Source organism: Cherax quadricarinatus, chromosome 19, assembly GCF_038502225.1.
Source record: "Cherax quadricarinatus isolate ZL_2023a chromosome 19, ASM3850222v1, whole genome shotgun sequence".
In the NCBI taxonomy this organism is placed as follows: domain Eukaryota; kingdom Metazoa; phylum Arthropoda; class Malacostraca; order Decapoda; family Parastacidae; genus Cherax; species Cherax quadricarinatus.
In genome coordinates this window covers 7,781,758-7,800,764 of record NC_091310.1, presented here as the reverse complement: position 1 = coordinate 7,800,764, position 19,007 = coordinate 7,781,758, and the positions used below count along the sequence as shown (strand labels likewise).

Genomic DNA, 19,007 nt, shown 5'->3' with positions numbered 1-19,007 from the left:
TCACAACAAGTTGTGGGCACTTCACAACAAGTTGTGGGCACTTCACAAGTTGTGGGCACTTCACAACAAGTTGTGGGCACTTCACAACAATTTGTGGGCACTTCACAACAAGTTGTGAGCACTTCACAACAAGTAGTTGGCACTTCACAAAAAGTGGCTGCTAATTCGACGTCAGTGGAGAGTCAAATTCAAGTGCACAGATGAACACTTGAGTTCCCTTTATTTTTTTTTTCTCATTTCATGACGTTAAATTAATTTCAGTTTATCTCGTCTGAACAACTTCATTATTTAATGTTTGATGAATCTGGCACTTTTGATTTTGTGTTGGTAAATTTGTCTGTACAGTAAATAAGTCAAAAAAACTTGAAATCCATGTTATAACTGGAGAATGACTCGTCTGATCGGCATCAAATTTTTGTCAATATTGTGGCTTACTGAAGGTGAAGTTGGTGCTGTTATTGGATGATATAATAATAATAATATAATATGTTTATTTACTACCAGTACATGTACAAGGTATAAAGACAATAGCTGACATCAGTGACACACTACTATATAGAAAGCTGCTTGTTATGCTTGTTATGTGAGCAAATTAAGTCACTGTCCCAGGATGCGGCCTGCACCAGTCGACTAACTCCCAGGTATAAATTTTACTGATGGTGAACATAAACAACCGGTGTAAAGAAACACGTCCAATGTTTCTACCCGCATTGGTAATCGAACCCAGATCCTCGCCGTGTGAAGCGAGAGCTTTAGCCACCAGGCCACCAGAGCCTCTATAAATCGCTATTTACCAATTTTATTGAAAAAAAAACAGAGATATTTGTATTCATTAACTAAGAAATGCTGCTGCTGATCGGCTCCAAACCTTAAACTCCAGTGCTGATTAATTTGATGTGTTTTTGTAACGCTTTTTGCGTTGTATGGGAGAAAATTTACAAATGTTTTAAGCAATTTTCTCATATTAGATTATGTTTAAAAAATATGCAAATCAAATCGCTTTTTCTTATTGGATAACAGAGAATTTTATATAGTATATAAATAACAAAAAGAAAAAATCTCGTTTTATGCAGTTTTTAAATTTTACGAGAATAAACTTTCATGTTTTCAGAACATTCTCAGACATTTGTTTTTCTTACAACAAATTTTTAAAACTTGAGAACGTCTTACTCGCTCGGCTTCAAACTTTCAATGGTGATGTACTGTAAATAAGACAAGATTCCTGGTATTATTTACTGTCCTGGATGTCTTATGGACAATTTTACATTAGTTATTCCCACATTTTATTTCCATGTGATAACTGGAGAAAATTTACTCGGGTAAAATTTTGTTACTGAGAAGAAAATTGATGTTGTAAATGAAGTCTTAGATGTTTGTTTACACTTTTAATTTTGAAATATTATAGTATTATTAACAATTTTTCATTATTTTTCCTTGTTGCTGATAAAGGGCTCTTGATCCAAGGACATATTCTACCCTTCCATACATTACATTTAAATGCCTAACATTCGACAAGTGTTATATGACCCTTACTGTTTTAGTGCTTTCCCTCCAGTAAAATATAACAACTCTGATTAACATCAAATATCAGGAAATTTGTTTTGCGTTAGTCTGTGTTGACTAACAAAAGTCTGATTCTGTGAGGTAGCTGTTGAACGCTTCTTCAGGTTGGTTTGAAACTTACACTGCTGACCTGTTATCCTCAAAGCTTCGTTTTAACTTAAAGTTAAGTAAGTTTTAATGTGGCAGTTCTATTAATTAAGTTGGTTCTGTGAAATAATTGGAGAAAGTCTCTTGTGGTCAGAAACAGATCAGTGTGACTTTATTGATCTTAAGTTAAATTAACATAATTGTTATATATGTGCACATAACATCTGTGTGCTCAAGAACTATGTAAAAAATGAGTACATTATGTACCAATATTTTTAATGATAATGAACTAATTACTTACATGCATATTTACTTTAACCTTATACGCTGCTACAAGTCAGCTAGAGGAAAGTTTGGACTGATTTAGTCCTGGGTTGGTCCTAATTTGCTTTTTTTTGTAGAATAAATTAGAGGAAATTTAAAAAAATATTTTCATATGATAATTTGTGAGTCCTCACACAATTACCTTCATCTTCAACGTTGTTAACTTTATAATGCAAACTTTGATCAACTTCAAACTTAATGAACTATTGTGTTGTAGGATATTGTTGTAACTTAGATAACAATACAATACCTCTTCAGTATGGCTTCAAAACTGATGATTCTCAGTAGTATGATGTCTTATAATCCAAGAAATTGTAATATTAGTGTCCATGTGAAAACTTGTGAATGCCTAACGTGATTTGCTTCAGGTCATCAACACTAATACTTAACTGCATTATAAACTTATCCCGCACTCTGCACTAATTATTCTGGCTGTATTGACATATATGGGACAGAAGTTAAGCAATATAAGGATATCTATCTATAAACTGCACAGCCAACGAATTACATCTAATTATTTATTGTTAACAAAACATAACATTACCCTAGCCTAATGACATTAATATAAACGCATGTAAAGTGCGATATAGAACTTCAGATCAGACTGACCTGCAACTCTCTCAGCTTTCTCAACATTACGACAAGCAAGGATGACCCGGGCGCCGCGCTGAGCCAAGTCTCGAGCTGTCTCCTTCCCGATACCTGTCAAACATTACTATGTTAAGTTGTCTCCTTCCCGATACCTGTCAAACATTACTATGTTTAGTTGTCTCCTTCCCGATACCTGTCAAACATTACTATGTTAAGTTGTTTCCTTCCCGACACCTGTCAAACATTATAATGACACGTTGTTTCCTTCCCGATACCTGTCAAACATTACTATATCAAGTTCTCTCCTTCCCAATATCTGTCAAACATTATAATGATACGTTGTTTCCTTACCGATACCTGTCAAACATTACCATGTTGAGTTATCTCGTTCCCGATACCTGTCAAACATTACTATGTTAATTTGTCTCCTTCCCGATACCTGTCAAACATTACTATGTTAAGTTGTCTCCTTCCCGATACCTGTCAAACATTACTATGTTAAGTTGTCTCCTTCCCGATACCTGTCAAACATTACTATGTTAAGTTGTCTCCTTCCCGATACCTGTCAAACATTACTATGTTAATTTGTCTCTTTCCCGATACCTGTCAAACATTACCATGTTAAGTTGTGTCCTTCCCGATACCTGTCAAACATTACCATGTTAAGTTGTGTCCTTCCCGATACCTGTCAAACAATTGTAATTGTCGATAACAGTCTCATCAACTGTAACTATTGATAACAGTGTCATCAAGTGTAACTGTTGATAACTGTCCCATCAAGTATAACTGTTGATAACAGTTTCATCAAGTGTAACTGTTGATAACGTTCTCATCATGTGTAGCTGTTGATAACAATCTCATCTACTGTAACTCTTGATAATAGTCTCATCAAATGTAACTGGTTTCACTTCTCCAACTCATCACTATTTCAAAATAATATGGTCGACATTTCAATTATAATCTATTTTTAAACCGTTTAACTCATATTCCATGTGGTTGACACCTCTCAGGAAGGGAGCGGTGGAGTTCCATCTTCAGTCCTCTAAACCAAACGTGCATTTTTCTCCGATAATCCCACTAAATCAGGAATAATGATAATTTGAACGTTTAGAAAAATATATATAGAAAACTTAATACTGTAGTGGCAGACAAGCAGTTTGTAGGACATACCTGCAGATGCTCCTGTGACAATGGCTGTCTTACCCACCAGTCTTGTTTTGGAGGTACATCGTCCTGACTGGTAATGGTAGATGAACTTGACAGTCAATATCAACACCACAACAGCTGCCACCACAGTCGTGACCACACAGCACACCATGTTTGCTGCTTGTCTGTACACACACAAAAACATAAATTTTTGCAAAACATGAATTATGTTCTTGCATGAATACACATTCATCGAATTGTTCATTTTTGCTTCTTAAATTTATCCGTATATGTAAATAAACAAAAGGACAGATTAGGGAGAAAATAGTGGACCATAAATTTACAGTCCAATGTTCTACCATCTCTACCAGTGATCTTCCTTCTCTATTAGAACCTCAGTAGCCAAGGCGGTAGAGCGTCGAAGTGTCAGTTTATGAACCGCGATTAGCTCCCCTTCCCTTCCCCGTCCATCCTTGTGTTAATTCGTTGACAGTTGTTTATTACACTTAATCTCAGTTCATAGACTATAATTCTTTGTGGGAAGTAAGAATAGATATACTGTAAAAGCTATTGGGCCGTGGAAAAGAAGCCAATTAAGTTACATTTAGTGCCTTTGACTGAAATATGTACACAAGTACCACTTCCCAGCCTACTTCATCACAGGCTCAGTAGCCGAGGTGGTAAAGCGGTGGATTGTCAATTTACGGACCGTGGTTCACTTCCCTCGTCCGTCCTTCTGTTTATTCTTGATTGTTGTTAATTACAACTTCATCTGACATAATAAGTGTATGTATATTATAACTCAATTGATAATAAGAAGGTGTAGTGTGTTTCACTGCGTCTGTGAAGACTAAAAATATTCGGTTTAACCCTGAATAACGGATAAGTAACTACTATAGTCATAAGATATGAAACGAGTGATGGTAGCATTGAGGTGCAGGGAATCACAGCATACATAAATTGAGCATACGACCGTTACCTCTACTAAACAGGGAATAATCTTTTCCTTAGAAGTGTAGGGGGAAGTTAGCGTAGGCCTAAGTGAAGTGTGGAGTGTGGGCAAGTCTGGCTCACACCCACCCTGCACCCACCCTACACCACCACCCACCCTGCACCCACCACCCACCCTACACCACCACCCACCCTACACCACCACCCACCCTACACCCACCACCCACCCTGCACCACCACCCACCCTGCACCACCACCCATCCTGCACCACCACCCACCCTACACCCACCACCCACCCTACACCCACCCTACACCACCACCCACATACTGCAAACTTGGTTCGTATAAATACATCTTGCATATTACTGGCACCAGCAAGAGAAAGGTAAAGTGGAAATCAGTTTTCTTCCGTGGCATACAGTGTAGTAGGATACAGACAGGATGTCAGCACAGCATATCTGTGGGACATGTAAAAAAAATCCTTGGAAGGAATTCCAGAATCACATGCAACCTATGCTCTTTCAAACACCATATCTCTTGTACTAGACTAAATACAGCCTCAAAAAATGACCTCGAACTAGCAAGGTGCTTCTGGTTGTGCAATAAAGATGTAGAACTTTGGGCAGGTATCAGAAAGGTACTAAGGAGAGTAATAAATGATAAAAATAATCAAGAAAACAAGGATGACCTCTTGGATAGTCTACCAAAAATATATAAAACATGGGAGAAAGAGATAGTGTATCAAAAAATGCAGAATGTCCATACCACAACAGATGACTCGAATCTACCTAGTCACCCACATGGTGCTAAGCTAGACCCATCCCCCAGTCTTAGCACTAATACCCACAGTGATGGTGCTGGCCCAAGCTCCCCCAGGCATAGCACCAATACCCTCAGTGCTGGTGCTGGCCCAGACCCAGCCCCACCCCCCAGCCCCAGTGCTGACCCAGACCCAGCCCCCAGCCCTACTGCCAGCCCAGACTCTCCTAGGGACACTACCCAAACCACCACAAAAACAGTAAATATACAACCATCATTGCACAAGACCGTGGCCCACAGTACAGATGTTGGAGAGGAGTCTCCTCCTTCTTCCTCTACTGGGGAAAGTAGATGGAATCCAGGACGGGGTGGCCCTGGCTTGGATACTGAGGATTATAGTGCAGTCCCAGAACCTGCAGAAATTGACAACACACCTCCCAACAATTCTCAACCAAAGGTGAATTTGTGCAAATATTATGCTTGGGGCATCTGTAAGCATGGAATAACAGGGGAAAAAAATGGGACATGCTACTTTGACCATCCCAAAAAATGTAGCGACCTCCTGTCTAAAGGAGTGTGTCGTTCTTCTTCCTGTACTTTCTTTCACCCAAAAATGTGCCACTCCTCGGTCCTCCAGAAGCAGTGTTACAACATCGAATGCCCTGCATACCATCTAAAAGGGACCAGGAGGCACAGACCCCACAAGACAAACAACAGTAGCTACAACAACCCAACTCCAGGTGATTTTTTAGTGGCAGGAAACGAAAAAAGAAAATGGAAGGAAATAACAAAAATAGTCCACCACCTTGGAGCCTTGTTGGACTGGAGGCGCAGCCAGTGGCCACCCATGGCCCTCCAGAATTATTACAACTACTGATGCCAATAACAAAATCCCCCAACAAACACAGAATACAACCTCGTTCATATTTGTTAATATACAGGGCCTTAAGCCATCCACCAACAACAAAATACCTTTTATCAGTGGACTTCTAGTGGAGTCTAATGCAATGTTTGCAGCCTTCACAGAGACTCACACAAAAGATCACTTTGACAGTGAAATATGGATAAGTGGCTACAACCTTTTTAGATGCGACAGAAAAAAACAGGCAACAAGGGGGGGTTGGCCTGTATGTCAAAGAGTCCCTTATCTGCACGGAGTTGCTGAACACCACAAATGAGGTAGTTGAAGTTCTATCAATAAAGATCGAGAACCAAAACCTAGTCATTGTGGTTGTATTCAAGCCACCAGATGCAACCTCCCAACAGTTCAAGGAACAGCTACTGAAAATCGATTACTGTTTGGAAAACCTTCCAGCTCCATCCCCAAACATCTTACTGCTTGGTGATTTCAACCTAAGGCATACAAAATGGAAGAATGTAGCAAATAATGTTATAGCTGAAACAAACCCCGGAGGTAGCGCAGATGAAATGTCACACACACATGAGCTACTAAGTCTCTGCGAAAAACACACCTTAAGCCAGCAGATAGTGGAGCCAACAAGACTAGAAAACACACTTGACCTTATCTTCACAAATAATGAGGACCTGATAAGAGACATAAGAATATCAAAAACAACTAATTCCGATCACAATCTAATCGAAGTCCAGACGTACATGCATAGGGGTCCTGAACAACAGAATGCATGTACCTGTGAAGGTGTCTTCACAAAATACAATTTCAACAACAAGAACATCAACTGGGACCAGGTAAACCATGTCCTAAACGAAACATGTTGGGAAGATGTCTTAAATGACATGGACCCAAACCAGTGCCTTGAAAGGATCAACTGCCTGGTAGCCGAAGCATGTTCTAGGCATATTCCCCTGAGAAAGAAGAAGAGCAGGAGTAAACTGGAGAGAAAAAGACGCTCCCTCTACAGAAGACGACGAAGAGTCACTGAGCTCCTCAGGAGTGCTAGAATATCTGATACACGAAGGGAGGCGCTGACCAGGGAAGTGGAAACTATAGAACTTAAGCTAAATGACTCTTACAGGAACCAGGAGAGGCAGGAGGAGCTTAAAGCTATTAGTGAAATTGAAAGAAATTCAAAATATTTCTTTTCATATGCCAAAAACAAGGCAAATACCACATCTAGTATCGGGCCCTTACTCAGACAGGATGGGACTTACACAGACGACAACAAGGAAATGAGTGAAATATTGAAATCCCAGTACGACTCTGTGTTTAGTGAACCACTAATCGGTCTGAGGATCGACGACCCAAATGATTTCTTCATGAATGAGCCTCAAAACTCCATAAATGTATGCCAGATTTCCGACATTACTCTAACTCCGATAGATTTCGAAAATGCCATTGACAACATGCCTATGCACTCAGCCCCGGGCCCAGACTCGTGGAACTCTGTTTTCATTAAGAACTGCAAGAAACCCCTCTCGCGTGCCCTAAGTACACTATGGAGGAGGAGCTTGGACATGGGTGAAATTCCACAGTCACTTAAAACAACGGATATAGCCCCACTCCATAAAGGTGGCAGCAAAGCATTAGCTAAGAACTATAGACCAATAGCTCTGACATCCCACATCATAAAAATCTTTGAAAGAGTTCTAAGAAGCAGGATTGCAAATCACCTGGATTCCCAAAATCTGCTCAATCCAGGGCAACATGGGTTCAGGGCAGGTCGCTCCTGCCTCTCACAACTACTGGATCACTATGACATGGCCTTGGATGCACTGGAAGAAAATCAGAATGCAGATGTAATATACACAGACTTTGCAAAAGCATTTGACAAATGCGATCATGGCGTAATAGCCCATAAAATACGTGCTAAAGGAATAACTGGGAAAGTGGGGAGATGGATCTTCAACTTCCTAACAAATCGAACACAAAGAGTAGTGGTCAACAGAGTTAAATCGGAGGCTGCCATAGTGAAGAGCTCTGTTCCACAAGGCACAGTACTCGCCCCCATCTTATTCCTTATCCTCATATCAGACATAAACAGAGATATACACCACAGCACCGTATCATCCTTTGCGGATGATACTAGGATCTGCATGAGGCTGTCATCTGCTGAGGACGCGGTTAACCTCCAAGAAGATATAAACAAAGTTTTCCAGTGGGCAACGGTAAACAATATGATGTTCAATGAGGACAAATTCCAACTACTCCGTTATGGAAAACTGGAGGAGATAATAACTAGAACAGAGTATACTACTGACTCCGGCCATACAATAGAGCGGAAAAATAATGTAAGGGACCTGGGAGTAGTAATGTCTGAGGATCTCACTTTCAAGAATCACAACAGTGCCACGATCGCACGTGCAAAGAAAATGATAGGATGGATAATGAGAACTTTCAAAACGAGAGATGCAAAGCCCATGATGATCCTTTTCAAATCACTTGTTCTCTCTAGGCTGGAATACTGCTGTACATTAACATCTCCATACAAAGCAGGTGAAATCGCAGATCTAGAGAGTATACAGAGATCCTTTACTGCACGTATAAGTTCTGTCAAGCACCTTAACTACTGGGAACGCTTGGAAGCACTTGACTTGTACTCGTTGGAACGCAGGAGGGAGAGATATATCATAATCTACACTTGGAAAATCTTGGAAGGAATGGTCCCAAATCTGCACACAGAAATCACTAACTACGAAAGTAAAAGACTGGGCAGGCGATGCAAAATGCCGCCAATAAAAAGTAGGGGCGCCATTGGTACACTAAGAGAAAACACCATAAGTGTCTGGGGCCCAAAACTGTTCAACAGCCTCCCATCAAGCATTAGGGGAATTGCCAATAAACCCCTGGCTGCCTTCAAGAGAGAGCTGGACAGATACCTAAAGTCGGTGCCGGATCAGCCGGGCTGTGGCTCGTACGTCGGACTGCGTGCGGCCAGCAGTAACAGCCTAGTTGATCAGGCCCTGATCCATCGGGAGGCCTGGTCGTGGACCGGGCCGCGGGGGCGTTGATCCCCGGAATAACCTCCAGGTAACCTCCAGGTAACCCTAGTCAGCCACTCAATGTGGCTTATTCCATGTACTTAATGGAGAGAGAGAGTATATACTTGGAAATTGCTGTGAAAAGTGTACAAGTCTTCAAAAGGAAACTGGACAAATGTCTTCACCAGATGCCTGATTAACCAGGCGGTAATGGATATGTGGGGCAGCAGGCCACGAGCAACAACAACCTGGTTAACCAGGAAAACACCACATGATCCTGGCGAGGCGTCAGGAGTAGAAAAATGATCGTAATTCACCAAAGATAAATATTTTTTTTTTTTATTATCACACTGGCCGATTCCCACCAAGGCAGGGTGGCCCAAAAAAGAAAAACTTTCACCATCATTCACTCCATCACTGTCTTGCCAGAAGGGTGCTTTACACTACAGTTTTTAAACTGCAACATTAACACCCCTCCTTCAGAGTGCAGGCACTGTACTTCCCATCTCCAGGACTCAAGTCCGGCCTGCCGGTTTCCCTGAATCCCTTCATAAATGTTACTTTGCTCACACTCCAACAGCACGTCAAGTATTAAAAACCATTTGTCTCCATTCACTCCTATCAAACACGCTCACGCATGCCTGCTGGAAGTCCAAGCCCCTCGCACACAAAACCTCCTTTACCCCCTCCCTCCAACCCTTCCTAGGCCGACCCCTACCCCGCCTTCCTTCCACTACAGACTGATACACTCTTGAAGTCATTCTGTTTCGCTCCATTCTCTCTACATGTCCGAACCACCTCAACAACCCTTCCTCAGCCCTCTGGACAACAGTTTTGGTAATCCCGCACCTCCTCCTAACTTCCAAACTACGAATTCTCTGCATTATATTCACACCACACATTGCCCTCAGACATGACATCTCCACTGCCTCCAGCCTTCTCTAATGTATAAAAGATTGTGGAAAAGGGCTATGACTCTGATGAGTAGTATTGAAAGGAAATTTAATACACAGCTTAAAGAGTAGATATGAAGCCAGAAATCAGTGATGCCGATCAAAGTGGTCTAAGAGGTGGTGTCAGGAGCTGAGTTTCAGCTCAGTGCTCAGTACTGAGCTTGTACCGACTTGTACTCAGTGAGTACAAGTCAATATACACAGACAATATCTATGATTCAAGAGAAAAACTCATCAGTATTGGACATTAAGAGGATTTATGGCAATATAAACACAAATGCAGTATAATGTGATCTTTTATTGACTACGTTTCGCCCACACAGTGGGCTTTTTCAAGTCACAAACAGAACTACCTGGGGTGGAAGGAACGCGAGTATTTATAGTCCGGCTGAGGTCAGGTGAAGAATGCTGCATCTGATGATGTACCGAGTGGGGTTATAGAGTCTAAAACCTTGGGTAGCGTAGAAAGGAGATTGGATAAGTTTGTGAGCAGACCTTCTACAGTGTTCTTATGTGGGATAGCGATGAAGAAGTTTCTTGGCAAGTGGTTCAGCTATGTTATAGAAGCCACTATTCTGGTTGAAGTTGTCGGATATAGAAATAAGTGATGATTCCAGGATTCTTCGGTATTGAGTGTTGTCTTCTGTGGCGATAAGTCTTGAGTTTCTGTAGTTTATCAAGTGGTTGTGTGAATTACGGTGTTGTACGCAGGCATTCCTTGTGTCGTCAGATCTGCTTGCGTATTGGTGTTCTGAAATACGTGTTTGGAGGTCCCTTGATGTTTCGCCCACGTATAACTTGTTGCAGTCGTTACAAGGGATTATGTATACCCCTGCAGAGGATGGAGGCTTGTCCTGCCTACTACTTGTGATGTCCTTGATGGTCGTGGTTGTGGAGGTAGATACTTGGAATGATGTTTTGGCAAAGATGTTGGAAACATGTTTGGCAATGGAGTTGGTGGGAAGGACTATGTATCTCTTCTCGGCAGTGTCTTCTCTGGGTGTGTTGAAGATGTTTAATGCTCGCCGTCTGCAGTCTCTGATGAAGTGACGAGGATAGTGGAGTTTAGAAAATATTTGTTCAATTATAGTGCATTCTTCCTCAAGGAACTCGTTGCTGCAGATTCTGAGTGCACGCAGGAAGAAGCCTATAATTACACCACGTTTGGTTTTGGTGTCGTGGTGAGAGTAGAAGTGGAGAAGATCGTTTTGGTTGGTGGGTTTTCGATAGACTTTAAAACGAAGTTCGTGGTCAGCTTTGCAGAGCAGGACATCAAGGAAAGGAAGAGTGTTGTCGACTTCTTCTTCAAGTGTGAACTGGATTGAAGGTTCGACCTGGTTGAGCTTGTCTTGGAGAGCTTGAACGTTGAAGCGTTTAGGAGTTATGAGGAGAATGTCGTCAACATAACGGAGCCAGGTGACAGACGAAGGAATAATGGTGGAGAAACGTTCGGCTTCTAGATGTTCCATGTATAGGTTCGCCAGGACTGCACTGAGTGGCGAACCCATGGGTAGTCCAAAAGTCTGCTGAAAGAGGTGATTTTCGAAAGAGAAACACGTAAAGCCAACACATAGTTCAACAAGGTCGATGAAATCGCTGGCTGGAATGGGAAGATCAAGTGAATCGTCAATTTTCCTGCGCAAGAGATCGATGGCTTGTGTAGTAGGTACTTTGGTGAATAGGGAAGTCACGTCAAGGCTGGAAAGTTTCTTGTTCCTGATGTTGATGTTGCGAATGCGATTGAGAAGATCACCTGAGTGTTTGAGATGTTTGAGGATCACATTATACTGCATTTGTGTTTATATTGCCATTGTGTCGGTATTTTATACCATTTATTTCCAAGAGGATTTATATTGAGATAAGATAAAGGATCAAGGACGAAGCGATGTACAAATTCTCCGGTATTTTAACATTTATTAAGGCTACTTCCAAGTAATTATTTGCTTTATGTTATGAATTTACGGGTTATGTAAGAATGAGGAAGTATTAATTAGGAAGGCTTAAATTCTTTATAATTATTGCAATATTTGTGTCCCAACCAACTGATTAAAATACAATTTTTTTTTCAACATTCACTTTGAAATAAGTTGTTACTGCACAGCAGACAAGTAGCTTCCTTACATTGACACAGCAGATAAGCAGCTTCCTTACACTGACACAGCAGATAAGCAGCTTCCTTACAATGGCACAGCACACAAATAGCTGCAGAACACTGACACAGCAGACAAGTAGCTGCCATACACTGAGACAGCAGACAAGTAGCTGCCATACACCGACACATCACATAAGCAGCATCCTTATACTGGCACAGCAGACAAATAGCTGCCATCACTGAGACAGCAGACTAGTAGCTGCCTTACACTAACACAGCTGACGAGTAGCTTCCTTACACTGACACAGCAGAGAAGTAATTTCCTTACACTGACACAGAAGACAAGTAGATTCCTCACACTGACACAGCAGACAAGATGCTCCCTCTCACTGACACAGCAAAGTTGCTCCCTCTCAGTAACACAGCAGACAAATTTCTTTCTCACGCTAAAACAGCAGAAAAGTAGCTTAATAACACTGCCACAGTATACAAGTAGCTTCCTTACACTGACACAGCAGACAAGTAACTTTCTTACAAGTAGCTTCCTTAAGCTTAAACAGCAGACAGGTTGCTTTCCTACACTGAAACATTAGAGAAGTGACTTTCTTAGACTGACACAGCAGACAATTTGCGCCCTTACACTGATACAGAAGACAAGTGCCTCCATTACACTGACACAGCAGACAAGTAGCTGCCTTACACTGACACAGCAGAATGCTCGCTCCCTTACACAGAGGCTGCAGACAAGTAGCTGCTTTACATTGACACAGCAGACAAGTAACTTCTTTACACTGACACATCAGATAAGCAGCTTCCTTACAATGACACAGCAGATAATTAGCTCCCTTACACTGGCGCAGCAGACAAGTAGCTGCCTTACACTGACACACCAGACAAGTTGCTTTCTTACACTGACACACCAGACAAGTTGCTTTTTTACACTGACACACCAGACAAGTTGCTTTCTTACACTGACACACCAGACAAGTTGCGTTCTTACACTGACACACCAGACAAGTTGCTTTCTTACACTGACACACCAGACAAGTTGCTTTCTTACACTGACACACCAGACAAGTTGCTTTCTTACACTGACACACCAGACAAGTTGCGTTCTTACACTGACACACCAGACAAGTTGCTTTCTTACACTGACACACCAGTCAAGTTGCTTTCTTACACTGACACACCAGAAAAGTTGCTTTCTTACACTGACACACCAGACAAGTTGCTTTCTTACACTGACACACCAGACAAGTTGCTTTCTTACACTGACACACCAGACAAGTTGCGTTCTTACACTGACACACCAGACAAGTTGCTTTCTTACACTGACACACCAGACAAGTTGCTTTCTTACACTGACACACCAGACAAGTTGCTTTCTTGCACTGACACACCAGACAAGTTGCTTTCTTACACTGACACACCAGACAAGTTGCTTTCTTACACTGACACACCAGACAAGTTGCTTTCTTACACTGACACACCAGACAAGTTGCTTTCTTACACTGACACACCAGACAAGTTGCGTTCTTACACTGACACACCAGACAAGTTGCTTTCTTACACTGACACACCAGACAAGTTGCTTTCTTACACTGACACACCAGACAAGTTGCTTTCTTGCACTGACACACCAGACAAGTTGCTTTCTTACACTGACACACCAGACAAGTTGCTTTCTTGCACTGACACACCAGACAAGTTGCTTTCTTACACTGACACACCAGACAAGTTGCTTTCTTACACTGACACACCAGACAAGTTGCTTTCTTACACTGACACACCAGACAAGTTGCTTTCTTACACTGACACACCAGACAAGTTGCTTTCTTGCACTGACACACCAGACAAGTTGCTTTCATACACTGACACACCAGACAAGTTGCTTTCTTACACTGACACACCAGACAAGTTGCTTTCTTACACTGACACACCAGACAAGTTGCTTTCTTACACTGACACACCAGACAAGTTGCTTTCTTACACTGACACACCAGACAAGTTGCTTTCTTGCACTGACACACCAGACAAGTTGCTTTCATACACTGACACACCAGACAAGTTGCTTTCTTACACTGACACACCAGAAAAGTTGCTTTCTTACACTGACACACCAGACAAGTTGCTTTCTTACACTGACACACCAGACAAGTTGCGTTCTTACACTGGCACACCAGAAAAGTTGCTTTCTTACACTGACACACCAGACAAGTTGGGTTCTTACACTGACACACCAGACAAGTTGCTTTCTTACACTGACACACCAGACAAGTTGCGTTCTTACACTGACACACCAGACAAGTTGCTCTGTCACACTGACACAGCAGACAAGTAGCTCTTATACGGTTATTCAACAAATAAGCAGTTTTCTTACACTGACAATGAAGACAAGTAGCTGCCTTACACTGACACATCAGGCAAGTAGCTTCCTTACACTGATATAGCAGACATGTTGCTTCCTCATACTGACACAGAAGACAATTAACTTCCTTACAAGTAGTTTTCTTACACTTAAACAGCGGACAGGTCACTTTCCTACACTGAAACAGTAGAAAAGTTGCTTTCTTACACTGACACAGCAGACAAGTTGCTTTCTTACACTGACACACCAGACAAGTTGCGTTCTTACACTGGCACACCAGAAAAGTTGCTTTCTTGCACTGACACACCAGACAAGTTGCTTTCTTACACTGACACACCAGACAAGTTGCTTTCTTACACTGACACACCAGACAAGTTGCTTTCTTGCACTGACACACCAGACAAGTTGCTTTCATACACTGACACACCAGACAAGTTGCTTTCTTACACTGACACACCAGAAAAGTTGCTTTCTTACACTGACACACCAGACAAGTTGCTTTCTTACACTGACACACCAGACAAGTTGCGTTCTTACACTGGCACACCAGAAAAGTTGCTTTCTTACACTGACACACCAGACAAGTTGCGTTCTTACACTGACACACCAGACAAGTTGCTTTCTTACACTGACACACCAGACAAGTTGCGTTCTTACACTGACACACCAGACAAGTTGCTCTGTCACACTGACACAGCAGACAAGTAGCTCTTATACGGTTATTCAACAAATAAGCAGTTTTCTTACACTGACAATGAAGACAAGTAGCTGCCTTACACTGACACATCAGGCAAGTAGCTTCCTTACACTGATATAGCAGACATGTTGCTTCCTCATACTGACACAGAAGACAATTAACTTCCTTACAAGTAGTTTTCTTACACTTAAACAGCGGACAGGTCACTTTCCTACACTGAAACAGTAGAAAAGTTGCTTTCTTACACTGACACAGCAGACAAATAGCTTCCTTACACTGACACAGGGAGACAAGCAGCTTCCTTACACTGACACAGGGAGACAAGCAGCTTCCTTACACTGACACAGCAGATAAGTTGCTTCCTTACACTGACACAGGAGACACGTTGCACCCTCTCTCTCTAACACAGAAAAGTTGTTCCCGCTCATTGACTCAGCAGACATCTTGCTTCCTAACACTGACGCAGCAGACAAGTAGCTTCCTTACACTTACACAGCGAACAAGTTGCTCCCTCTCACTGACAGGGCAGAAAAATTGCTTCCTTACACTAACACAGCAGACAAGCAACTTCCTTCCAATAGCTTCCTGCACTAAAACAACAGACAGGTTGCTTTCCTACACAGAAACAGCAGACAAGTTGCGTCCTTACACAGACACAGCAGACGAGTGAATCCATTACACTGACACAGCAGACAAGTAGCTACCTTACTCTGGCACAGGAGACAAGTGGCTCCATAACACTGACACATTTGTAGATGAATGGTTCACAGAACCTACACATTGATAAATTAGACACCTGTGCAACTCTTGGTTATCTTTATTGAGGAAACGTTTCGCCACACAGTGGCTTCATCAGTCCTTACAAAGGATAATCGTGAAGAAAACGAGAAGAATGAGGTAATCAGTCCCTTAACCTTGAGTCGATGTGGTCAGTCCATCAATCTTGAATAGAATACAGCATATGTGCCGAGAATAAATATACCCATGAGTTGCATATGTGTCTAATTTATCAACGTGTCGGTTCTGTGAACCATTCATCTACAATCCTGTCAGATACTGCAACTTCTTGGGATCTTAATATTTGGGAATTCATCGCTTGCCTAACCCTTGAGCACGACCTACTTCTACATTGGACAAATGTGACTCCACCTACGACTGCTGCACCTCTCTTGCCTACGGTATATAAGCTACTTCTCGGCACATATGCTGTATTCTATTCAAGATTGATGGGCTGACCACATCGACTCAAGGTTGAGGGACTGATTACCTCATTCTTCTCATGTTCTTCACGATTCTCCTTTGTATGGACTCATGAAGCCACTGTGTGGCGAAACGTTTCCTCAGTAAAGATACCCAAGAGTTGCACATGTGTCTAATTTATCAACAATGAGAGAGCAGACAAGTAGCTGCACAACACTGACAAAGCAGACAAATAACTGACACACGCTGACACAGCAGACAAGTAGCTGCCTTACACTGACAAAGCAGATAAGCAGCTTCCTTACACTGGCACAGCACACAATTAGCTGCCTTACACTCACATAGAAGACAAGTAGCTGCCTTACACTGACACAGCAGATAAGTTGCTTTCCTACTCTGAAACAGCAGACAAGTTGCTCCCACCTACTGACACAGCAGAAAAGTTTCTTCCTTTCACTGACACAGCAGACAAGTAACTTACTTACACATAGCTTCCTTAGACTTCAACAGCAGACAGGTTTCTTTCCTACAATGAAACAGCAGACAAGCTGCTTTCTTACACTGACACAGTAGACAAGTTGCATCCTGAAGATGACATTGGGAAGGGCAGGAGAGAGGAGCTGCTGGATAAGTACAGGTCAGCCATAGAAGTAGTTAGGTATATGGGAGGGATCCCAGTCATATGTAGCATCTTGCCTAGAAAAGGAGTGGGCAATGAATGGATGTCTAGGGCAATTGGTATAAATTGCAGGCTAGACAAGTACTGCAAGGAACTTGCAATCCCATTCATTGATAACTGGGACCTATTCTTTGGCAAACATGATATGTATGTAAGGTGTGGAGAAATTTTCTCCAGGAGGGGGGTATCAGCCCCCTTCAGCCCCTTTCAGCCCTTTCAGCCCTGAGGGGCCCAGCCCTCTCAGAAGGGGCAAGCATCTTGTTTACTGCTGCAGTGAGTAATTGATCGCAGATGCAGTACGAGTATGCGAAGTGGTCAAGCGACCGCTGCTCCTTGCAGTCCAGTGTTGCAGAGTGTATTTTAATAAGAGACAGTACATCTCTTACCTTAGCAGGACAATTAAGGAAAATCCGGCTCCCACTTTATTACCATAGTAAAGATAGTGGACATTGTTGTCTATGCTTAAGACAGCAAGATTTAAACATTCTGCTTTGCTTCATCGAGGAAGTGGCATGGAAGCAAAAGTACTATGTCAGCTTTTCCTTTGTGCTGGGGCAGTGACGGCGTGGGGCGTTGTGGCATCTTCAGATTACTTTTGACTCTACTGAGAGTGACACTGACGCCAGGATAACCAACAAAAAACGATCTGTGCGTTAGTGTGAACAAAGTGTCACATAAAACACAATAAACACTTAAGAGAAGTGTGATCAGATTCTTTAGTGATAAGACTGTGAACAATAAAGACAAATCTTGTATAACATAGTGTACCAGTGTGCGTATTCCTAGACTATGGAAGACGTGGACATCCAAGGACACTTCAGCTTCTATCAAGTTACCGATATCTGTTGAAGGTGTGAACTCCATAGCTCACGCTACAAGAGCAAGGTAGGTTACAAATTTCTTGTAGTACGAGGGACTGTGCAGTTCTTGAGTCGCAAGGAGTTTGTAATCAACCTATAATCGGCAGTTAGGTGCGGACTTTTGAGTCCACACAAGTAAGTTTGTCAGCCATCAGTGAATGAAATATGCTGACATAACACCCCCTAGGGGTAATTTATAATCTTACAAATTATAACTCATTTCAGCCAGTTGAGGAGTGCCTTTGACAGCATCTCAAGACCTCGTCTGCAGGGGCGGCTGTGCAGGCAATGAGCTCTCTTTCTAAGTTAAGTTTCCCTATATTTAAACTTAGCTGGTAATCCCATTTCTCAACATTTTGGTCGTGTTCGAACCGGATAAAGACCACACTGTGGTCCAAATACGTTGTACTACATTGTACAAATAACCTACAAGCCAAGGTCCTTCGAAAAAAGCTGTAAAACTAGTGTTTTACAATTTAAATCAGTATAAATGAGTCCCTCCAGACTCAATGACAAAGAATGGGCAGCCAAAACAAAACGGGCGCTCACCCAGCGTTCACCCAAAGAAAACGGGAGCTGAGTGACTCACCCAACAAGAAAACGGGGGATGGCACCCTGCATCCACTGCTCCAATCTCGAAAATCGCTGACTACAACAACCCAACTGATGTTCAGTTTGTCTGAGTGTATATACACATAGTGTTTATAATGTTTATAGACAGAAATTAAGAGACAAGATTGTGTTAAAGTTTGTTTCTTATAGATATACCTGTTATATTAAAGGAACTTATATATATAGTGTAAGCTTTCAAATACATATTAACAGTGAAATTTATATATG

The 19,007-nt window shown here is 42.0% G+C and overlaps 1 protein-coding gene across 3 annotated transcripts in view; it reads right to left on the bottom strand.

Annotated features, from left to right (window-relative positions):
• Positions 1–17,181, bottom strand: part of LOC128688154 (retinol dehydrogenase 11-like) — a gene marked incomplete at its 3' end in the record, with an annotated part of 139,347 nt that extends 122,166 nt beyond the window's left edge. The window contains 3 exon segments of one of the 3 annotated variants that reach the window (XM_070086543.1): positions 2,584–2,676; positions 3,736–3,897; positions 17,170–17,181. In XM_070086543.1, the coding sequence (XP_069942644.1) occupies positions 2,584–2,676; positions 3,736–3,883 (241 nt within the window). 3 annotated transcript variants of the gene reach the window in all.
• Positions 17,182–19,007: the final 1,826 nt, after the last annotated feature.